The sequence below is a fragment of the Mobula hypostoma genome, chromosome 10 (genome assembly GCF_963921235.1).
Source record: "Mobula hypostoma chromosome 10, sMobHyp1.1, whole genome shotgun sequence".
NCBI lineage: Eukaryota > Metazoa > Chordata > Chondrichthyes > Myliobatiformes > Myliobatidae > Mobula > Mobula hypostoma.
The window spans coordinates 1,579,562-1,604,511 of NC_086106.1; the positions used below are offsets into that span (position 1 = coordinate 1,579,562).

At 46.2% G+C, this 24,950-nt stretch overlaps 1 protein-coding gene across 2 annotated transcripts in view; it reads right to left on the minus strand.

Moving 5' to 3' along the window:
- LOC134352598 (synaptosomal-associated protein 25) overlaps positions 1-24,950 on the minus strand; it is a 219,318-nt gene that overhangs the window by 102,202 nt on the left and 92,166 nt on the right. For both annotated transcript variants that reach the window (XM_063059876.1, XM_063059874.1), the window contains exon 2: positions 23,140-23,297. In XM_063059876.1, coding sequence (XP_062915946.1) covers positions 23,140-23,223 — 84 coding nt within the window. In that variant the 5' untranslated portion in view covers positions 23,224-23,297. The remainder of the gene's footprint in view (positions 1-23,139; positions 23,298-24,950) is intronic.

Below are 24,950 nucleotides of genomic sequence, written 5' to 3' on the forward strand. Positions count from 1 at the left end.
TGCAAAGCTGGTTAATATTCAGTAGCTATATCAGAGATGTGACTGACTTGCTTACCTAAGAGCACTGGCAGGAATTGGCTGAATTATACTGAGTCACTCTAAATCCTAAAGGAGCAATCAATGTTAGGTACATTTTGGTGAGACTCAGCAGGACTTCAGCATCATAGTCCACTCTTCTTTTCAGATTCCTACTTCCTCAGCTTTTTACCTTTCCCACCTATCACCTACCAGCTTCCCACATCACGTCCCCCTCCCCTACCTACCCACCTTCCTTTTCACCTGGTCTCACCTATCACCTGCCAGTCCTTCCCTAACCCCCCTCACCTTCTTCCAGTTCTGATGAAGGATCTCTGCCCAAAACAACAACGGTTAATTTCACAGCACAGATGCTGCCTGACCTGGAGTGTCCCTCCAGCGTTTTCTGTGTGTTCCTCTGCATCTCCAGAATCTCTTGCGTTTTTAAACTGCATAACTATAATTTTTTTTTCCCCTACATTCCCATCCATCTCCCCCAAATTCTGCCACTCACCTGCAAGTTAGAATCAGAATCAGGTTCAATATCATTGGCGTATGTCGTGGAATTTGTTAGGAGCAATTCAGAGTGGCTAATTAGCCCAGAGATCTGCAGGTCACAGGCTCAGCATGCGAACTCCACATGGACAGCAGCCAGTTGGGAGGAATCCTAGTGTCTGGAGATGTGAAGCAGCAGACCCAGCCATGGCAGCTACTTGAACATCTTCCATTGGACTTGACAGCGCAGAGCCGCGGGGTGGTGAGGAGTACAAACCAGGTACAAAGGCGACCCTCAGTGGCCACTCTGTTCGGCCCACCTGTACTGCTGCTCACTAACGCAAATATCTAATCAGCCAGTCATGCGGCAGACCAAACATCAAACTGGGGAAGAACTGACTTTGACTGTGGAATGATTGTTGGTGCCAGACGGGGTGGTTTGAGTATCTCAGAAACGGCCGATCTCCTGCGATTTTCACACACGACAGTCCCTAGAGTTTACAGAGAATGGTGTGTGGAACAAAAATGACACCCAGGGAGCGGCAGTTCTGTGGGTGAAAACGCCTGGTTAATGAGCTGGCTCAGAGGAGAATGGCCGGACTGGTTCAAGCTGACAGGAAGGTGACAGTAACATAAATAACCACGTGTTACAACATGGGCGTGCAAAAGAGCATCTCTGAATACACCACACACCAGACCTTGAAGTGGATGGACTACAGCAGCAGAAGACAACAAAAATACACTCAGTGGCCACTTTATTAGGTACAGGAGGTAGGTAATAAAGTAGCCACTTTGCTATGTGGTGTGTCTCAGTCACCCCATGGACATAAGGAAATGAAGAATCTAAAATAAACTTGTTACAAAATAAAACTTGGGCTAAGAGGAAAGAAGAAGAAGAAGAACATGAACATAAACAACAATAGGAAACTGGAAGACTGGGAAAACATTAAAAGGAAATAAAGAATCACAAACACAAGAGATTCTGCAGATGCTGGAACACACACAAAACGCTGGAGGAACTCAGCAGGTCAGGCAGCATCTACAGAGAGGAACAAACAGTCGACGTCTTGGGCCAAGACCCTTCATCAGGACTGGAAAGGAAGGGGGAAGAAGTCAGAATGAAAAGGTGGGGGGAAGGTGAGGGGGACAGGCTAGAGGGTGACGGGTGAAGCTCGGAGGGAGGATGAAGTGAGAACCCAGAAGGTGAGAGGTGGAAGATGTGAAGGACTGAAGAAGGAGGAATCTAACAGGAGAGGTGAGTGGTCAATGGAAGGAAGGAAAGGAAGGGGATGATGGCAGCTGAGGAGAAGAGAAGGGCTGAGGGTATATCAGAATAGGGAATGAAAAATGAGAGAAGGAGGAGGGTATGAAATTACCAGAGATGAGAAAATCGACGTTCATGCCATCAGGTCGGAGGCTACCCGAACAGAATATGAAGTGTTGCTCCTCCAACCTGAGTTAGGCCTCATCATGGCAGTAGAGGAGGCCATGGTCAGACACGTCAGAATGGGAATGGGTAGTCACACTGAACTGCGTAGCCACTGGGACATCCTGTCTTTTGCAGCAGACAGAGCAAAGGTGTTCAATGGAGTGCTCCCGCCCCCCATTCTGCATCAAGCCTCACTGTAGTAGAGGAGGCTGCACTGGGGCCATACAATAGATGATTCCGACACACTCAATGGTTCGGTGGTTACTCCGACATTAAATGGAAGCAGTGAACCATTGTCACCTCACCTGGATGGACAGTTTGGGGCCATTTAACATCTGCCGGACGATGCTGAGGATGTTCTACGAGTCTGTGGTGGCCAGTGCTATCATGTTTGCTGTTGTGTGCTGGGGCAGCAGGCTGAGGGTAGCAGACACCAACGGAATCAACAAACTCATTCGTAAGGCCAGTGATGTGGTGGGGATGGAACTGGACTCTCTGACGGTGGTGTCTGAAAAGAGGATGCTGTCCAAGTTGCATGCCATCTTGGACAATGTCTCCCATCCACTACATAATGTTCCTGATGAAGGGTCTCGGCCTGAAACGTCGACTGTACCTCTTCCTAGAGATGCTGCCTGGCCTGCTGCGTTCACCAGCAACTTTGATGTGTGTCACTACATAATGTACTGGTTGGGCACAGGAGTACATTCAGCCAGAGACTCATTCCACCGAGATGCAGCACAGAGCGTCATAGGAAGTCATTCCTGCCTGTGGCTATCAAACTTTACAACTCCTCCCTTGGAGGGTCAGGCACCCTGAGCCAATAGGCTGGTCCTGGACTTATTTCATAATTTACTGGCATAATTTACATATTACTATTTAATTATTTATGGTTCTATTACTATTTAATTATTTATGGTGCAACTGTAACGAAAACCAATTTCCCCCGGTATCAATAAAGTATGACTATGACTGAATGGTGAACCAGCAAGCACTGAGCTAGAACTGTAATCATGGGCCAAAGAGCCTTACTCTTTAAATGTAAGAGCGATATTTAATTCTACTGCCATTATTTCATGGATTAATCTAGAAATAAATTGCACACTGATTGGTGTGAAATTCATTTCCAAGGGCTTGTTCGAGTGGCTTGCCGTTAATCTCTTCCCCATTTACATCTTCATTTCTATTTTGCGATTGAGGGATTTCTGGTGTTCTCTCTGATGGAGGTACCTGCCGCCCTTAACAACAGAGAGAGAGAGCTCTCAACTGAGAGCTGAGGGCAGCGCTCTGAAATCGGACTCAGGCACATGAGTGCAAAGCACAGAGCGGAGTGCTGGACAAGAGCTGTTCCCAGAACTGAAATTACACTGAAGCCCTTAACACCGTAAGACATAGCAGCAGAAATAGGCCACTCGGCCCATCGAGTCTTGTCTATCATTACATCATGGCTGATCGATTATCCCTCTCAATCCCATTCTCCCGTCTTGGAGTCATAAAAATGTACAGGCTCTTCGGCCCATCTAGTCCATGCCGAACCATCTAAACTGCATACTCTCATTGACCTGCTCTGGGACTATAGTCCTCCATACCCCTACCAACCATGTACCTATCCAAACTTTTTTTGAAACATTGAAATCAAGCTGCATGCACCACTTATGCTGGAAGCTCATTCCATACTCTCACCCCTCTGAGTGAGGACATTTCCCCTCATATCAACACTCACAACACGCTGGAGGAACTCAGCAGGTCGAGCAGCATCCGTGGAAAAGATCAGTCGACGTTTCGGGCCGGAATCCTTCGTCAGAGTTCCGGCCCGAAACGTTGACCAATCTTTTCCACGGATGCTGCCCGACCTGCTGAGTTCCTCCAGCGTGTTGTGAGTGTTGCTTTGACCCCAGCATCTGCCGAGTATTTTGTGTTTCCCCTCATGTTCTCCTCCACCTTTTCACATTTCACCCTTAACCCATGACCTCTAGTTGTAGTCCCACCCAACTTCTCTCTGTAACCTGACCAGTCAAGAACCCTATCAACTTCTGCTTTAAATATACCCAGTGACTTGGCCTCCACAGCCGCCTGTGGCAATGAATTCCACAGATCCATCACCCTCTGGTTAAGCAATTCCTCCTCATCTGTTCTAAATGGAACATGTCAAGTAGATGTAAAATAAAGAATGTTGTGATTTAATTGTCCATGATCTCATTGTTGGTTCTGAATTTTAGCATTTTGTTACAGCTACATTTTATACAGGGTGATAAGGGCACTATAGAAATGTACATTCACTATCATCCCTTTTGCAGGGCTTGGTCTTTCTACAAAGGCCCAGGTAACTATGTTCTTCTCCAGATTGATGAGGGCAGTGAGGATAACGCTGTCTAAACCCGATGGCCAATTGATTAGGTACGGCGGCACACCGGCTCGTTAATGCAAGTATCTAATCTCGCAATCGTGTGGCAGCAGACTGTGGCCCTCCGTTGGTTGGGATTGATCGTAGACATTGCATCTTAGCTATTGATATACCACGTTGGTGCAGCGCTGTCTTGGCTGACAAGACCAATGTGAGCATGGCAGTCTCTGCTGCAAAGGACACATCTACCAGAGGTCTCGGCTCTACTGGAGATGCAGTCTTCCTTTCTATGGGCCCCTTGGTCTTCTGCCACTTTCAGAAACTTTTCTTCAGCTGACTGAAGGTGTTGTTCCTCCACCTGGTGCAGTCGGCTGCAGATTCCTCCCAGGGTCAATGTCGATGTCCAGCGCCTTCACGTCCCATTTGCGGACATCCTTGCAGCAGAGTTGCAGGCGGCCAGTGTTTCTCTGCCTGAAGTCAGCTCAACGTAAAGGATATCTTTTGTGTTGAGGCCACCCTGTATACAGCAGACGTGCCCCAGGCAGCGCTGCCTGAGCAGGGTGTACAGGCCAGGGAGGCCGGCACGTAAGAGAATTTCAGCAGTAGCTACTCCGTCTCTCCAGAGGATGCCCAAGGTGCAACGAAGGCACCTTAAATGAGGGGGTTGAGCCTTCTCTCCAGCCTGACGCACGTTGAGCGGGTCTCACCACTCTTCAGCAGTGTGCTGCTAACACGAGCGTTGTACATCAACCGGCAGCAGCTCAATGCACAAAAGCACGCAGACATGGTCAAGAGGTTCAGTTGCTGTTCAGACTGAACATCAGAATGGGGAAAGAAATGTGATCTAAGTGACTTTGACCATGGAATGATTGTCGGTGTCAGGTGGGGTGGTTTGACCATCTCAGAAACTGATCGGCTGGGATCTTCACGCACAGCAGTCTCTAAAGTTTACAGAGAATGGTGCAAGAAGCAAAAAAAAAAAAAATATCTAGTGGGCAGGAGTTCTGTGGGTGAAAATGCCAGAATGATCAGACTGGTTCAAGCTGACAGGAAGGCGACAGTAACTCAAATAATCATGTATTGCAACAGTGGTGTGCAGAAGAGCATCTCTGAATGCACAACCCTTCAAACCTTGAAGCGGATGGGCTACAGCAGCAGATAAGCACACCGGGTTCCACTCCTGTACTTAATAAAGTGGCCACTGAGTATAAGAAGAAGAAGAAAGCCCTTAACTCCAAATGGAGTCATCAGGATGCTGTCATGACTGTTGTTTTAGCAGGCCTTTTTATTTTTACGAGGCCAAGTTGCTCGCTCGACGCTCAACCCAGCACAGATGGAAAGTGTGCAAGGGAGCCGGCTGGATTCGAACTCAGAAGCCTTCTCTCGAAAGTCCGGTGCTGATGCCACTACGCCACCAGCTGGCTACTGAGTATATAGTGTGCACATTTCTGGTCACCTACCTACAGGAAAGATGTAAATTAGATTGAAAGAGTGCAGAGAAAATTGACAAGAATTTTGCTGGGACTTGAGGACCTAAGCTGTAGGGAAAGCCTGAATAGATTAAGACTGTATTCCCTGAAGCATAGGAGAATGAGGGGAGATTTGATGGTGGTATACATAATTATGAGGGGCATAGAGAGGATAAATGCCAGCAGGCTTTTTCTATTGAAGTTGGATGAGACCTGGACTAGAGTTCATAAGTTCAGGATGAAAGGTGAAATATTTAAGAGGACCATGAGGGGGAACTTCTTCACAAAGAGGGTGGTGAGAGTGTGGAACGAGCTGCTGATGGAAGTGGTGGATGTGGGTTCCTGTTCAACATTTAAAGACATTTGGATAAGTACATAGACAGAAGGTGAAGGAGAGCCTTTGGTCCAGGCTTGGGTCAATGGGACCGGGCAGAATAACAACTCAGCATGGACTAGATGGGCCAAAGGGCTTGTTTCTGTGGTGTAGTGTTCAGTGACACTACATGAACTTCAGCAAGAAGCTTTGAGAAGGTCCCATGTGGGAGGCTGGCCTAAAAGGTAACAGCCCATAAGATTCAGGACCAGTTGGCAAATGGTCAACGCTGATCACGCGGTGGGTGACAGCGGAGGGTAAATTTCGCGACTGGCAGCCCATGTTCTGTAGGACCCTCACAATTTGTTAAATTCAGTAATAATTTGCACATGAATGTTGGAGGTACAGTATGATTAGTAAATTCACAGGTCACAGAACAACTTCTTTCAATAGTGAGGATAGTTTTTGGCTGTAGGATGATATTGATAAGAAGGGCAGAAAAATACTGATAGATTTTACTTGTTATTGGTGTCAAGATGATGCATTTTGGGAGCAGTGATCAGGGTAGGACATACACAAAGGATGGCAGAGCCCTAATGAATACAAAGAAACAAAACAAAATTAATTCATTATCAAAACACACATGTACTACCCTGAGATTAATGTTCTGGTGGGCATTCACAGTAAATGTAAGAAACACAACTGATTCAGTGAAAAACTGCACACAACAGGACGGACAAATAACTAATGTGAAAAAGACAACAGACTATGCAAACACAAATAGAAAAATAAATATAATAATAATAAATAAGCAGTAAATATCAGGAACATGAGACGATGGGTTCTTGAAAGTGAGTCCATAGGCTGTGGGAACATTTCAATGATGGGGCAAGTGAACTTGAGAAAAGTTATCCCCTCTGATTCAGGAGCCTGATGGTTGAGGGGTAACAACTGCTCCTGAACCTGGTGGTATGAGACCTGAGGCTCCTGTACCTCCTTCCTGATGGCAGCGGTGAGAAGAGAGAGTGGTCTGGATGGTGAGGTTGTCAGTGGGAACAGCTCAGTGTTGGGTTGAGTGAAGCTGAGTGAAGTTATCCCCTCTGGTTCAAGAGCCTGATGGTTTAGGGATCTCAATGTACAAGTACAACAATCCACGATGTTGGCAACACAGGAATATGGAATAATTGCCTTTTTTGGCCAAGGCTTAGAATATGATTCAAATTACATCCATTATCAAAGTGTGTATGCAGTATATGACCCTGAGATTTGTCTCCCCACAGTGACAGCTATGAAACAAAGAAAACCATGGAACTTATTTGAAGAAAAATACCAACACCGCCCCCCCCCCAATTGGTTAAAAAAACCAGCAAAAACTAAGTGAGAAACACAGAATATAAAACATCAAACCACAGAGCATTGGGACCATCTGGGCTGCTCAGTTTGGTTCAGTTCAGTTCCATTTAGTGCAAGTGTATCTTTATCAAAATGGTGGTTAGTTTTCATACACAACTGCCATGGCTCAGCTTATGGGATGCAGTGTTTCAGTTCTGGGCAGCGACTGGGTAGGCCGGGTTTGCTCATCTTAGAGGAGAGGAAGCTGATGGAGAACCTGGCAGAGGTAGTCAAAATGACTGGGGACGGAGAAAGGTTAGATTCCTCATTGAAGAGGTGTTCAAAGGATTGAAGGGTACCCGAGCATAGTTGAAACCGGAATGAACGTTGAGTGGCTGGTGGAGGCCAAGGCTCTCATAACAGTTACAAAATACAGAGATTTACTAAGACACAGAAGGTTTGGACCATCTACCGAAAATGGGATTACCATATATCAACACACAATGTCAGTGAGGACAGCTCGAATGGCCTACATTGGTGCTATATGACTGAAAGGGCAAGGTAGGAACGAGAGGCTAAATGACCTAAACCTGTTCCTATATCTGATGCTCCCATGCTCTGCAATGAAATGAGAAACCACTGTGGACCATTCCATTTCAGAGTATCACATGCAAACTGCTCCACAAAATCGGCATTACATCCAACCTTTAAGTAATTCTAGCAACCAAGGCACATCTTCACAATCAGAATCTGAAACAAAGGGAAACCTGGGGTCCAAACGCTTAACCTAAAGCCAGTTCAAGGGAAAAGTCATCGTATATAGAACATAGGACAGTAGAGGAACAAGCCCTTCAGCCCACAATATTGTGCCGATACAATTAAATAGATGGAGAGGCTTAGGGCAGGATTTATTTGAAACTTTCTATCGGAGAGGATTGTAGCTGTATTTGATAATGCGAAGACTGCAATTCATAGATTTGTTAACTCTGAAATCAGTCAATGAATGTGCAAATTAAGCTGGAAAGTGGATGTTTTCATCTATGATCTTCAACACTGGTCTTTACCATCCCAAATCTTTTGTTCCTATGGAAATTCTTCCATGTCCCAGTCAATCATTCAGCACAGTCCCTTGTCCCACAATTTCCATGTCATAGTCAGTCATTGAGCACAGTCCCTTGTCCCATCACTTCCATGTCACAATCAGAGTCATTCCATACCATAAGACCATAACACATAGAAGCAGAATTAGGCCATTTGCCCCATCGAATCTACTCCACCATTCAATCATGGCTGACTCTTCTTTTTCCCCTCTTCAACCCACTTCCTGGCCTTCTCCCCATGATCTTTGATGCCATGTCCAATCAAGAACTTATCAATCTTTGCCTTAAATACACCCAACGACCTGACCTCCACAGCTGCATGTAGTAACAAATTCCACAAATTCACCAAGCTCTGGCAAAAGAAATTACTCCGCATTAAAAAAGGAGGGAGAGATAAACCGGGGAATTATAGACCGGTTAGCCTAACGTCGGTGGTGGGGAAACTGCTGGAGTCAGTTATCAAGGATGTGATAACAGCACATTTGGAAAGCGGTGAAATGATCGGACAAAGTCAGCATGGATTTGTGAAAGGAAAATCATGTCTGACGAATCTCATAGAATTTTTTGAGGATGTAACTAGTAGAGTGGATAGGGGAGAACCAGTGGATGTGGTATATTTGGATTTTCAAAAGGCTTTTGACAAGGTCCCACACAGGAGATTAGTGTGCAAACTTAAAGCACACAGTATTGGGGGTAAGGTATTGGTGTGGGTGGAGAATTGGTTAGCAGACAGGAAGCAAAGAGTGGGAATAAACGGGACCTTTTCAGAATGGCAGGCGGTGACTAGTGGGGTACCGCAAGGCTCAGTGCTGGGACCCCAGTTGTTTACAATATATATTAATGACTTGGATGAGGGAATTAAATGCAGCATCTCCAAGTTTGCGGATGACACGAAGCTGGGTGGCAGTGTTAGCTGTGAGGAGGATGCTAAGAGGATGCAGGGTGACTTGGATAGGTTGGGTGAGTGGGCAAATTCATGGCAGATGCAATTTAATGTGGATAAATGTGAAGTTATCCACTTTGGTGGCAAAAATAGGAAAACAGATTATTATCTGAATGGTGGCCGATTAGGAAAAGGGGAGGTGCAACGAGACCTGGGTGTCATTATACACCAGTCATTGAAAGTGGGCATGCAGGTACAGCAGGCGGTGAAAAAGGCGAATGGTATGCTGGCATTTATAGCGAGAGGATTCGAGTACAGGAGCAGGGAGGTACTACTGCAGTTGTACAAGGCCTTGGTGAGACCACACCTGGAGTATTGTGTGCAGTTTTGGTCCCCTAATCTGAGGAAAGACATCCTTGCCTTAGAGGGAGTACAAAGAGGGTTCACCAGATTGATTCCTGGGATGGCAGGACTTTCATATGAAGAAAGACTGAATGAACTGGGCTTGTACTCGTTTGAATTTAGAAGATTGAGGGGGGATCTGATTGAAACGTATAAGATCCTAAAGGGATTGGACAGGCTAGATGCAGGAAGATTGTTCCCGATGTTGGGGAAGTCCAGAACGAGGGGCCACAGTTTGAGGATAGAGGGGAAGCCTTTTAGGACCGAGATTAGGAAAAACTTCTTCACACAGAGAGTGGTGAATCTGTGGAATTCTCTGCCACAGGAAACAGTTGAGGCCAGTTCATTGGCTATATTTAAGACGGAGTTAGATATGGCCCTTGTGGCTACGGGGGTCAGGGGGTATGGAGGGAAGGCTGGGTCGGGGTTCTGAGTTGGATGATCAGCCATGATCATAATAAATGGCGGTGCAGGCTCGAAGCGCCGAATGGCCTACTCCTGCACCTATTTTCTATGTTTCTATCTCTGTTTTGAATGGACGCCCCTCTATCCAGAGGTTCTGCCCTCTTGTCCTAAACTCTCCCAGTATGGGAAACATCCTTTCCACATCTACTTTGTCTAGGCCTTTCAACATTCGAAAGGGTTCAATGAGATCCCCCCACTCATTCTTCTAAATTCCAGTGAGAATAGATGCAGAGCCATCAAACATTCCTTGTATGATAACACATTCATTCCTGGAATCATCCTTGTGAACCTCCTTGGGTCCCTCTCCAATTCCAGCACATCTTTTCTAAGATGAGGAACCCTCTTGAAATAAATGTTAACATTGCATTTGCCTTCCTCACCACTAACCCAACCTGCAAGTTAACCTTCAGGGTATTCTGCACAAGGACTCCCAAGTCCCTTTGCATCTCAGATTTTTGGATTTTCTCCCCATTTAGCAAATAGTCTGCACATTTATTTCTACTCCAAAGTGCATGACCATGCATTTTCCAACATTGTATTTCATTTGCCACTTTCTTGCCCATTCTTCTAATCTAAGTTCTTCTGCATCCTACCTGTTTCCTCAGCACTACCTGCCCCTCCACCAATCTTTGTAACATCTTCAAACTTGGCAACAAAGCTATCTATTCCATCAACTAAATCATTTATATATAGCATAGCCTGCAGAACACCACTCGTCACTGGCAGCCAACCAGACAAGGATCCTTTTATTTCCACTTGCTGCCTCCTTCCAATCAGCCAATGCTCTAACCATGTAAGTAACTTTCCTGTAATACAATGGGCTCTTAACTTGGTAAGCAGCCTCATGTGTGGCACCTTGTCAAAAGCCTTCTGACAGTCCACATATACAACATCCACTGCATCCCCTTTATCTATCCTGCTTGTAATCTCCACAAAGAATTCCAACAGGTTCATCAGGCAGGATTTTCCCTTAAAGAAACCATACTAACTTTGTCCTATCTTGTCCTGTGTCACCAAGTACTCCATCACCTTGTCATTAACAATTGACTCTAACATCTTCCCAACCACTGAGCTCAAGCTAACTGGTCTATAATTTCCTTTCTGCTGCATTCCTCCTTTCTTAAAGAGTGGAGTGACATTTGCAATTTTCCAGTGCTCTGACACCATGCCAGAGTCCAAAGATTTTTGAAAGATCATTGCTATTACCGCCACAATCTCTAACACTACCTATTTCAGAACCCTAGGATGCAGTTCATCTGGTCCAGGTGACATATGTACCTTTAGGTCTTTCAGCTTTTTGATTACCTTCTCTCTTGTAACAGTAACTGTACCCACTTCTCTTCCTTCACACACTACAACATCAGGCACACAGCTAGTGTCTTCCACAGTGAAGACTGATGCAAAATACTAATTTAGTTCATCTGCCTTCTCCTTCTACCCTGTTATTATTTTCCCTGTCTCATTTTTTAGCGGTCCTATATCCACTCTCAGCTCTCTTTTATTTTTTATGTACTTGAAAAAGCCTTGATATTATTTGCTAGCTTGCTTTCATATTTCATCTTTTCCCTTCTAATGATTCTTTAAGTTGCTCTCTGTAGGTTTTTAAAACTTCCCAATCCTCTATCTTCCCACTAATTTTTGCTTTATTGTATGCCTTTTCTTTTGTTTTTACATTAGCATTGACTTCCCTTGTCAGCCACAGTTGCACTATTTTGATATTTGAGTATGTCTTCATTTATGGAATACACATGTCCTGCATCTTCCTCATTTTTCCCAGAAACGCACATCATTACTATTCTGGTGTCATCCCTGCCAGCATCTCCTTCCAATTTACTTTGGCCAACTCCTCTCTCATACCACTGTAATTTCCCTTACTCCACTGAAATACTGCTATGTCAGACTTTACTTTCTCCCTATCAAATTTCAAGGTAAACTCAATCATATTGTGATCAGTGGTTCCTAAGGGTTCTTTTACCTTAAACTTCCTAATTGCCTTCGGTTCATTACATAACACCCAATCGAATATAGCTGATCCTCTAGTAGGCTCAAGAACAAACTGTTCTACAAAGCCATCTCCTAGGCATTCAACAAAATCACTCTTGAGGTCCATTACTATCCTTGATTTTCCCAATCAACCTACATGTTAAAATTTCCCATGATTATCATAACAATGTCTCTTTTAAATGCCTTTTCTATTTCCTGTTGTAACCTATTGTCCACCTCCCAGCCACTGCTAGGAGGCCTGTATATAACTGCCATCAGGGTACTTTCACCTTTGCAGTTTCTTAACTCAACCCACAAGGATTCAACATCTTCTGAGCCTGTGTCACATCTCTCTACTGATTTGATTCTATTCTTTACCAGTAGAGCCACACCACCCCCTCTGCCTATCTTCCTGCCCTCTGATACATTGTGTAACCTTGGAAATTCAGCTCCCAACTACAACCATCCTTCAGCCACAATTCAGTGATGGCTACAACATCATACCTGGCAATCTGTAATACTGCAACAAGATCATCCACCTTATTTCTTATACTCCGCACATTGAGATACAACACCTTGAATACCGTATTTGCTACCCTTTCTGATTTTGCATCCCTAATGTACTGATACTCACCCCGTTGGCTGCAACTATGTCCCATCACCTGCCTGCCCTTCCTGACTGTCTGATTGCTCACTATCTTTACTTTTTTACCATCCGTCCAATCCTGAGTACCATTACTCCGGTTCCCACCCCGCTGCCAAATTAGTTTAAACCCTCCCCAACGGCTCTAACAAACCTGCCCACGAGAATATTGGTCTCCTTGGGTTCAGGTGTAACTTGTCAGTTTTGAACAGGTCATACCTCCCCCATAAGAGATCCTAATGATCCAAGAACCTAAAGCCCTACCTCCTGCACAAGCTTCTCAGCTACGCATTTATCTGCCAAATCATCTGTTTCTACCCTCACTGGCACGTGGCACAGGCAGCAGTCCAGAAATTACTATCCTGGACATCCTGCTTCTCAGCTTTCTCTTTTCAAGGACCTCTTTGCTTTCCTTCCAATGTCATTGGTACCAATATGTACCAAGACACCTGGCTGCTCCCCCTCCCTCTCCAAAATGGTGTGAACACGATCTGAGACATCCCTGACCCTGGCACCTGGGAGGCAACATACCATCTGGGTGTCCCGTTCACATCTACAGAATCTCCTGTCTATTCCCCTCACTATTGAGTCCCCTATCACTACCGCTCCCTTCTCTCTCTTTCCCTCCTGCACCACAGACCCTTGCCCAGTGCCTGTAACCCGGTCGCCGTGGCATTCCTCAGGAGGTCATCCCCCACAAAAGTATCCAAAGCGGTATACTTGTCTAAGAGGGGAATGGCCACAGGGGTGCTCTGCACTAACTGCCTATTCACATTTCTCCTGACAGTCACCCAGCTACTCGCCTTCTGCAACTTCAGGGTGACTACCTCCCTGTAACTCTGATCAATTATCTCCTCACGCTCCTGTACAAGCTGAAGGTCATCCAGCTGCTGCTCCAGATCCCTAACACGGTCTTCAAAAAGCCCGATACACTTCACGTAGATGTAGTTCTCTGGGAGACTCTAGGCTCGGAACACAACAGCCATTTACTACACTGGGTACAGTAAGAGAAAAACAAAAAGGAAACCTTAACAGATGCTTACCCAGAGCTAATACCACTTCCGAGCCATGTCCCACCAGTTCAAAGTCACAGTCAGTCATAAGACACAGTCCCTTGTCCCACAACTTCCATGTTACAGACAGATTCAAACATTGACACAAAATTTGGGGGTGTTGTGGATAGTGTGGAGGGCTGTCAGAGGTTACAGCAGGACATCAATAGGATGCAAAACTGGGCTGAGAAGTGGCAGATGAAGTTCAACCCAGATAAGTGTGAGGTGGTTCATTTTGGTAGGTCAAATATGATGGCAGAATATAGTATTAATGGTAAGACTCTTGGCAGTGTGGAGGATCAGAGGAATCTTGGGGTCTGAGTCCTTAGGACACTCAAAGCTGCTGCGGAGGTTGACTCTGTGGTTAAGAAGGCATACGGTGCATTGGTCCTCATCAACCATGGGATTGAGTTTAAGAACCAAGAGGTAATGTTACCGCTATATATGTCATGGTTTGGTCCGTGAAGTCCACATTCCGGTTCACGGTCCGGTCTGTGGAGTCAGGACTCTGGGTCTTCCAGCTGTCCCTTGTTTTGGTTGAGTTAATCATAGGCACCTGATTCTCATCTTGGGGCTTGGAATATAAGTAGCCTTGGGGACAACTGTGGGCTGCTGGTTTGTCTTGTCAAGATCCCCTAGGACCAACCTGCTGGTGGAAGGCTAGATTGGCCACTTGCCATCTTTAAGCTGTGTTGGAGAACCATTTTTTTCATGGAGCCTTGCTGTTGGTAGTTGGAGCTGTCTTTGCGGTATGGATTTGGTTGTTTCCTGGGCCAGCTAAGTGGCTGCCAGCCACTCTGAGCCAGCTGAGGTTGCTGGCTGTAACTGCGACTTGGAGCAACCCTGATGCAGAGATGGAACTGTCTGTTGTTCTTTGGTGTTTGTCTCTTGTCCTCACTTCTGTGGGGTAAGTCAGGCTGTTCTGCCGTTGCCCTGTGGGGGGACCTGCCTTGTCTTGTCTTTGCCTCTGTTGGGTAAGTCTGGCTATTCTGCCGTTACCTGATGGATGGTCCTGTCCCACCTTGGTGCGGAGAGGTTGAGTCCTGGCTTGTCTAAATATAAGTCCCAGCTCTATGTCTATGTACTGCCCTGTCTCATGTTGGTGTTGTGTTAAAGATGAATCCTGGCTTTTTGAAGGATAGTCCTGGCTCTGTGTTGATGTACAGTTCCCAGTCTGTCTCTGGGCTCCAGCCTCTGAGTTATCAGCTTCCTCATTCCAAGACCCGAAACCCCAGCCTGTCTCCAAGTTCAAGAGCCGAGACCCCGGCCACATCCTATCCAGTAGCCATGTCATGTCCTTGCCTTGTTCTGGGGCCTGAGCCTGAGGCAAGACCCTGGTTCTGGGTCCTTGTCCAGTCTCTGGCTTGGACTCCAAGCACAGGCTCCTAGTTCATGGTTCCTAGTCCTGGTCCCGCATTTCCAAGCCCAGGCTCCTAGTGCATAGTTCCTTGTCCGGGTTCCCTGTCTTGTCCAAGTCCGAGCCCAAGTCTGTGTTCTTGTCCCTGCTCCTTGTCTGTATCCTGCCACATCCCTACTCTAGTCAAGTCCTGTTCCTTGTACCTCAGTGTCTGTGTCTTGCATTTGGGTCCGTTCCCAATGCCCCCCCATTGTGACAATATAGGACTCTGGTCAGACTCCACTTGGAGTCCTGTGCTCAGTTCTGGTCACTTCACTACAGGAAGGATGTGGAAACTATAGAAAGAACGCAGAGGAGAGTTACAGGATGTTGCCTGGATTGGGGAACGTGCCTTATGAGAATAGGTTAAGTGAACTTGGCTTTTTCTCCTTGGAGCAACAGAGGATGAGAGGTGACCTGATAGAGGTGTATAAGATGATGTGAAGCATTGATTGTGTGGATAGTCAGAGGATTCTTCCCAGGGCTGAAATGGCTAACACGAGAGGGCACAGTTTTAAGATGCTTGGAAGTAGGTACAGAGGAGATGTCAGGGGTAAGTTGTTGTTGTTGTCTTTTTTTTACACAAAGAGTGGTGAGTGCGTGGAATGGGCTGCCCGCGGCGGTGGTGGTGGTGGTGGAGGTGGATATGATAGGGTCTTTTAAGAGGCTCCTGGATAGGTACATGGAGCTTAGAAAAATAGAGGGCTATGGGTAACCCTAGGTAATTTCTGAAGTAAGTACATGTTCAGCACAGCATTGTGGGCTGAAGGGCCTGTATTGTGCTGTAGGTTTTCTACGTTTCTGTTTTTAGAGCACAGTCCCTTGTCCCATCATGTCCACGTCATAGTCAGTCATTCAGCACAGTCCGTTGCCCCACTACTTCCACGTCAATTGTAGCACCCTTCTATAATGATCCCACTACCATCACTTGGTCCATGGCCCTCTCTGCATTAACCAATTCAACTGCTTATCTAGAATCATCTTCAATATTACTTGCTGCCTTTCAGACATCTCTGTCATAAGAAGTTATTTGAAATGAATAATATAAAACACAGTAATCTGTCTCTGGAAACCACTGGTAATTAAAAAAAATCAACTGTTTCTATCTGCTCTCTGCATTTTAGCTTATTTAGTATCAATATTTATTTATTTTGAGATACAGTGCATAATTGGCCCTTTTCGCACTACCCAACAACCCCTGATAACCTCATCTTTAACGCTAACCTAATCACGAGACAACTTACAATGACCAATTATGAGCCGGTCCAGCTTTCGACTGTGGGAGGGAACCGGATCAGCCGGAGGAAACCCACGCATTCCAGAGGGAGAACACACAAGCCTGTCACAGAAGACGCTGTGATTGAACATCAGACTCCGGAACCCTGGATCTGTAACAGTGTTGTGCTAACCGCTACACTACCCAAAGTCTTTTAGATCCCATTGAATGGTGCTAATGTCTATCATGTGGCACCTTAATTCTCAGACATCTCATAACATGGAATGAGGCCATTCAGCCCATTATGTCTATTCTGGTTCCCTGCAACCCGTTTTCTCTCACAGGCACATCAACTGCCCCCTGATTCTTCTGTCATTCCTACACTTGTGGCAACTTAGAGGACAATTAACCCAAAGGACATGGAAGCTGTAGAGAGGGTGTAGAGGAGATTTACCAGGATGCTGCCTGGATGAGAGGGCATGTCTTATGCAGATAGGTTGAACGAGCTACGGCTTTTCTCTTTGGAGCAAAGGAGGATGACAGGTGACTTAGTAAACATGCACAAGTTGATTAGAGGCATAGATTGAGTGAACAGTTAGTGACTTTTACCCAGGCTGGAAATGGCTAACACAAGGAGGCATAAGCAGGGCCCCATTTCCCAAGCTCTTTCCACTGGGATCCCATTTCCCAAGCTCTTTCCAGACTCATTGGTTTCAGTAAAAAAAAAAATTACTATACTACTGTGTAATGTCTAGAAAAAAAGTGATTGGGGTATTAATGGGAGCAACATCCAAATAATCAGAAACTCCGTTGGGCTGGCAGCACCGAGCACCCAAGGGTCCTCCTGAATTATTGGAGATTAGGAGGATGAGAGGTGACTTGATCGAGGTGTACAAGTTGATAAGAGACACTGATAGAGTGGATAGATGGAGAATTGTTCCCAGGGTGGAGGTGGCTAAAACAAGGAGGCATCACTTTAAGATAATTGGAGGAAAGTATAGGGGGTAGCTCAGAGGGAAGTTTTTTTTTATAAATACACAGAGTAGTGAGTGTGTTGAACCCACTGCCAGGGGCAATAACAGAATAATAGAGACAAATACATTCGGGGCATTTAAGAAACTCTTAAATGGATTATAGAAAAATGGAAGGAAGGGTTAGATTGACCTTAGCGTTGGTTAAGGTCGGCACGACACGATAGGCCAAAGCGCCTGCACTGTGTTGTACTGTTCTATGTTATATATTCATAGTCATAGTCATACTTTATTGATCCCAGGGGAAATTGGTTTTCGTTACAGTTGCACCATAAATAATAAATAGTAATAAAACCATAAATAATTAAATAATAATATGTAAATTATGCCAGGAAATAAGTCCAGGATCAGCTTATTGGCTCAGGGTGCCTGACCCTCCAAGGGAGGAGTTGTAAAGTTTGATGGCCACAGACAGGAATGACTTCCTATGACGCTCTGTGCTGCATCTCGGTGGAATGAGTCTCTGGCTGAATGTACTCCTGTGCCCACCCAGTACATTATGTAGTGGATGGGAGACATTGTCCAAGATGGCATGCAACTTAGACAGCATCCTCTTTTCAGACACCACCGTGAGAGAGTCCAGTTCCATCCCCACAACATCACTGGCCTTACGGATGAGTTTGTTGATTCTGTTGGTGTCTGCTACCCTCAGCCTGCTGCCCCAGCACACAACAGCAAACATGATTGCACTGGCCACCACAGACTCGTAGAACATCCTCAGCATCGTCCGGCAGATGTTAAAGGACCTCAGTCTCCTCAGGAAATAGAGACGGCTCTGACCCTTCCTGTAGACAGCCTCAGTGTTCTTTGACCAGTCCAGTTTATTGTCAATTCGTATCCCCAGGTATTCGTAATCCTCCACCATGTCCACGTTGACCCTGGTATATTTTCATTAACACGCCCTTGGAATTGGGATGGAAAGCAGAACACCCGTGGGCACCCACATGGTTACTGGGCGAGCGTGCAAACTCCGCACAAACAGCACCAGAACTCGGCACTGAACCGGGATCTCCAGCGCAGCGACACTACCTCAAAGTGATCGAACATTTTTAAATACAGTGACAGCACTATCCTCCCCAGCCACTCAATGGGACTTTATCAAATACTTCAGCCTTCAGGCAAATAATGCTCCTTGCCTTCAGTCTTTCGTACCGTTTTTTTCCCCCCAGAGGCACATTAGGCTGAGCGGATAGTAATTAGCAAGATGATTCCTCTACTCTTTTGTGAGCAGACACCTAACCTTGTCATCAGTCCAGCCCTCTGGTGCCGCTCTCTTGTATCGGGGGGCAACCCCGCAACTTCACCGTCTCGGCACTCAGCGAGCCTGACACCTAGACAGATGGTTAACCTACTCCGAGAACCCCTTTCTCTCCCTTGCTATCTTCGTTTCTCGTCTCATGCATTATCTTTCATCCCCTCTTCTTCACAATGACATTAATAACATCTTCAGTTGACAGAGCCACGCAGCGCAGAAAAGGAGCCTGCCGATCAGTGCTTCCAGCAACCCATCTCCCTCTAAACTCCTCCGATCCCTGTCCCTCTCCGAGTGACTTTTAAATGTTGTTCATGTACAGTGCACCACGCACACACACACACACACACACCCTTTATTGATCCCAAAGGAAATTAGCGTCACAGTAGCATTACAAGTGCACAGATACACAAATATTAAAAGAAAGTAAGACAGAATAAAAAAAAGTTGCCTTAAAAATAAGATGTCTAGCTAGTACAAAAACAAACGAAAGAAACACGCTAACTGATGCTAAGACAGACAAGCACACGGAGCTGCTGCGACGTGCTGCCTCCTCGCACGGCGCACACGGATTTTCGCGAGACCGTGACTTTAGCACGGCACACACGGAGTTTCGGGAGACCGTGACTTTAGCACAGCACACACGGAGTTTCGGGAGACCGTGACTTTAGCACAGCACAGCACTGTATTCGTCAGTGTGGAGCGGCGAGCGAGCGGAGGGTGTTGGGAATGGCGAGGGTGGGGCGCCGCGGGAGGGGTGTGGGACAGGTGCCAGAGGCGGGGGTGGTGCAGCTGCAGACACACCCAGCCCTGAGACACCAGGGAAGGTCATTTGATTCCAAACATTTGGTTTATTGATCATTACAGAATGTCTCTCCCGTGCTTCCCGCTTCCTCCCTTCTCCCTTCCCCTTTTCCCAACCACGATCCCCTCTCCCTGTCCCCTTCCCACTCTCAGTCCACAATAGAGACCCAGATCAGAATCAAGTTTATCATCTCTCACATCTGTCATGAAATTTGTTTTTGGGGCAGCAGTACCGTGCAATACATAAAATTACTACAGGACTGTGTGGAAGTCCTAGGCTCCCTAGCTACTTATATATGCCTAAGAGTTTTGCACAGGACTGTAGGTTCCTCAACTGCTTCCTCTGGCAGCTCATTCCATATATGGACCATTCTGAATGAAAAAGCTACCCCCCCCCCAGGTTTCTATAAAATATCTCCCCTATCACCTTAAACTGATGCCCCCCCCCCCCCCCGGCCCCGCAGTTCTCGATTCCATAATCCAGGGATAAAGATCAAGTGCATTCACCCTATCTGTGGACCTCATGATCCCTTTAAGGTAGTGGGGTGGAGATATGTCTCTACCAAAGGAGGTGTAAGGCTCTCCTTCCCTCCACTAGCCTGCAGGTCACCCTTGGACAAGGTGGAGCACCTGATTAGCCCCTGATCAGGGTCATGTGAAGCCATGGGAGCAAGTGGTGGATTGTCGTGCGAGCAGCCGGTGCAGATCACAAGTCCTGGTTATGTGACCTCTGACACCAGGCAGGCAATCTCTGAAGAGTATTGATAGTGGCTGGGGTCACCCGTCTTGTAAAGACACTGCCCAGAAGAAGGCGATGGCAAACCACTTCTGTAGAAAAATTTGCCAAGAACAATCATGGTCATGGAAAGACCACGATCGTCCACGTCATATGACATGGCACATAATGAATGAATGAAAGAACAAGGTCACCCCTCAATCCAATACATGTTCCATGAAATAAAGTTCTAGCCTGCCCAACCTTCCCCTGTAACTCAGGCCCCCAAGTCATTGCAGCATCCTCATAAGCCTTCTGCACTCAAAGTGCAAAAAAGTTCAGAAGTAACTTTATTATCAAAGTGCATATTTGTCACCTAAAGATTCTTTTTCCTGCAGGCATTCACAGTAGAACAAAGACATACAATACAATGAAAAACTAAACACGAAAACTGACAAACCACCAACGCACAACAGAAGACAAACTGTGCAAATACAAAAACAAACAAATAATAATAATAAATATATACAGGTCGACCTTCACTAATCCGACTACCTGTAATCCGGTTCCCTCGATAACTCTGCACTGATTATGCTTAATGTGATCCTTCTGTAATTCGGCATTTTCACTAATCCGGCACTCCTCAGATCCCAGTGGTGCCGGATTAGTGAAGGTCGACCTGTACTACAAATCAAATATTATTATAAATAATAATACTAATAATACTATTTTCAGTTTCTTTGAGAAACATTGTTAAAAGTTGCTTATTCCGAATGGCATCAGTATTACATCCATAAGGTTCCCTTTTGGACTTTAAACAGCTCCACCATTACTACCAATACCATTAACTTAAATATAAGACCATAAGATGTAGGAACAGAAATAGGAGAGTTCTGCTGCAGAGTCTCAGCCTGAAACGTCAACTGTACTCTTTTCCATAGATGCTGCCTGGCCTGCTGAGTTCCTCCAGCACTTTGTGTGTGCTGCTTGGATTTCCAGCATCTGCAGATTTTCTCTGTTTTTGATAGGAGCAGAATTAGGCCATTTGTCCCATTGAATCTGCTCTTGTCATTTCATCATGGCTGATTTATATTTCCTTTCAGCCCCAATCTCCTGCCTTCTCCCGTATCTCTTCGTGTCCTAACCAGTCAAGAATCTACCAACCTCTGCCTTAAATATGCGTAAAGACTTGGCCTCCACAGCTGCCTGTAGCAACGAACTCCACAGATTCATCATTCTCTGGCTAAAGAAATTCCTCCTCATCTCCGTTTTAAAAGAACGCCCCTCTATTCTGAGGCTGAGTCTTTTAGTCTCAGACTGCCCCACCATAGGAAACAACCTCTCCACATCCACTCTATCAAGGCCTTTCAACATTCAATAGGCTTTAAATATTCCCAATAAGTATAGAAGGCATTTAATCTATTCTCACACTCTTCTCCTTCTAGTCTTCTTCTCCATCTTCACTCTTTGGTGAAGAGCTCTGCTGAAATATTAACCGGCCATTTTCTCATTCACAGGTACAATCATTGCTGGCCAGGTAAATAAATTCAACCCATCCCAATTCACCCCAAACTGAGAGGCTGACCCAAACACTTCAAAGAGTGAACCGGTCTGATGTTGCATAAGGGATAGACCAGGCAAATGCAGCAGACTACTTTCCTTGGAAGACTTTAGCCAGATTGGGTCTTAGACCACTAGATGTAGGAGCAGAATTAGGCCATTTGGCCCATTGTGCCTACTCTGCCATTCTATCATGGCTGACTTATTATCCCTCTCAACCCCATTGTCCTGCCTTCTCCCTGTAACTTTGAATGCCCTGACTAATCAAGAACCTATCAACCTCCACTTTAAACATACCCAAAAAACTTGGCCTCCACAGGAATCTGTGGCAATGAATTCCACAGATTCGCTAACCCTTTGGCTTAAAAAAAATCCTTTTCATCTCTATTTAAGTGGCATCCTTCTCTTCTGTGACTGTGCCCTCTGGTCTTAGACTCACCGACTAAAGGAAACATCCTCTCCATGTCCATCTCTCTGGGCCTTTCAGTATTCAATAGGTTTCAATGAGATCCCACCAATTCTTCTTAATTTCGGTGAGTACGGGCCCAGAGCCATCTGACTTTCCTTGTATGATAACCCTTTCATTCCCAGAATCATTCTTGTGAACCACCTCCAATGCCAGCACATATTTTCTTAGATAAGAGGTCCAAACCTGCTCACAAGGGTGGTCTGACCAATGCCTCAGCACTGCATTCTAGCTTTTATATTCTGGTCCCCTTGAAACGAAAGCAAACCCCAATGCATGGCAATCATTACCTATAATATTTAATTAGTTACTCAGATTTAAATTCTCCAGATAGTTGAACCTCTATCTGTGATCCTGCCTGAGAAAACCGGTAGTAACCCAATCACTTGAGTTGAGTTTGACCTTCTCCTAAGGGATTGTCTACTGGTGGGTCCTCAGGTGGCTGCAGAGGCTGATCTGGGTCCCCCTCACCACTCGCTGATCGTCACACTTCACTGCCCTTGTGATATGCCATCATCTCCGCCAGCGCCACTGTTGACGTCTTGATTGGATCTTTCTCTGTCTGGAGCCTCCTCCTCGACCCTACCGCCATGGGTGACCCTACCAGGATCTAAGCTCCAGACGCCGTCACAAGCCTCTCCACCATGACAAGGTGACAATCCTTGGAAAACTAATCATCAGGCATCAACTCCACGTTTAGCTGCTTTTTGGCCCTTACATCTGGAGGATTACATCTGCTCTTAAGCAGCCCCTCTCTGTCACACATTGGCCGCTTACCTCATCTGTGATCTGGTCGGCACATCGTTGCATCTCATCCTGTTCTGAACGTGGGTCCATATTGTTTTCCAGATTATTCTCCATATTGCTCCCTGTCTCTGATCTTTACAACAGATCTCACTTAGCAGCAGTGGGGTTCAGCAGGTCCTCTGAGAAGTCTGAAAAAGAGAACATGGAATTTTATAAACTACCGGCCACGGCTTGAGCAGAGCCCATAATAACAGCACGTCAGGCAGCATCGATGGCGGGGAAGAAACAGTCAATATTTTGGGCCAAGACCCTTCTTCATGCAGGTCTGATAAAGGATAAATCGCCAGCACAGAAGTGTGGCAGTAAGTGCAATGTTTTATAGTGTCAGCTGATCACGGTTCGATTCCCGCCACTGTCTGTAAGGAGTTTGTATGTTTGCCACGTGACCACATAGGTTTCCTCTGGGTGCTCTGGTTTCCTCCCACACTCCAAAGCAGACTTACAGGTTAGGGTTAGTAAATTGTGGGACTGCTATGCTGGCGCCCGAGGCGTGGCAACGCTTGCGGGCGGCCCCCAGTACATCCCGCGACTCTGTTCGTCAGTGATACAAGTGACGCATTTCACTGTATGTTTCAATGTTGTGATGTACATGTATCAAATAAAGCTAATCTAATTTTAGAAGATAATTGGACAATAATGGATTTCAGAGGTTTTGATTCCACAGACCCTTTGTTTAATGGTTTTGGTTCATGGCATGAAAAAAGTTGGAAACCCCTAGTTTAGAGGGATTTGGGCCAAGCATAGGCAAATAGGGCTACGTACCATGGTCAGTATGGATACATTGACCCTATTGTCACAATGGGGGAGGGGGTGTTGGGAATGGACCCAAATGCAAGACACAGACACTGAAGTACTAGGAACAGGACAAGGATGCAGGACCTGGGCTAGGACACGGACAAGAAACAGGGAAACCAGACAAGGAACTATGACCTAGGAGCCTGGGCTTGAACCTCGAGCCAGAGACTGGACAAGGACCCAGAACCTGGGACTTGTCTCGGGCTCGGACTCCAGAACTCGGCGAGGACAAGATGAAGCTACAGGACTGGACATGGCTTGGGTGAGGAACTCCTAGGTAGGGTGAGACACAAGGACAGGTAAAGGCACATGGACAAGACTTGGATAGGACTGGACTAGGCATGGACTGGACGAGGGCCTTCAGGATCACGGAGCCTTGGACTAGAAGAGACGGGAGCACGGAGCCTTGGACTAGGAGAGATGGGAACAGGACGTAGGGCCAGGACTCATACACAGAACACAGAGCCAGGACCCCTCCTTGGGAATAGGACATAGGGCCGGGACTCATACACAGAACGCTGAACATGAAGAGACAGATCCCAACACAAGGTGGTGGCAAATGGCCAGACCCACCTACCGAAGGCGAGGACACAGAGACATTTCCCAACACTAGGTAGCGGCAAACAGCCAGACCTACCTAGCAAAAGCGTGGACACAGAGAGACAATTCCACACAACGAAAGACAGTTCCTTGTCTTGACCTAACAAGGTTCCGGTCTTGCTCTGGCGGTAAAACTTCAGCGATACAGGTAGGGTGAGCAGGCAGAGAGTCAGGCAAGGTATCCAGGCAGAGAATCAGGCGAGGGGGGAAAAGACAAGGAGGGGAACAGAACTCTCCAGCAGGGAATCCCTGGTTTGCAGAGTTATTTACGTCTCAGCCCCAAAACGAGAATCATGTGCCTACAACAGATACTGGGGAAAACCAGAAACCCCGGAACAAGGAGCCATGGACCGGACCATGACACCTAAAGGCTGGGTCCTACGTAC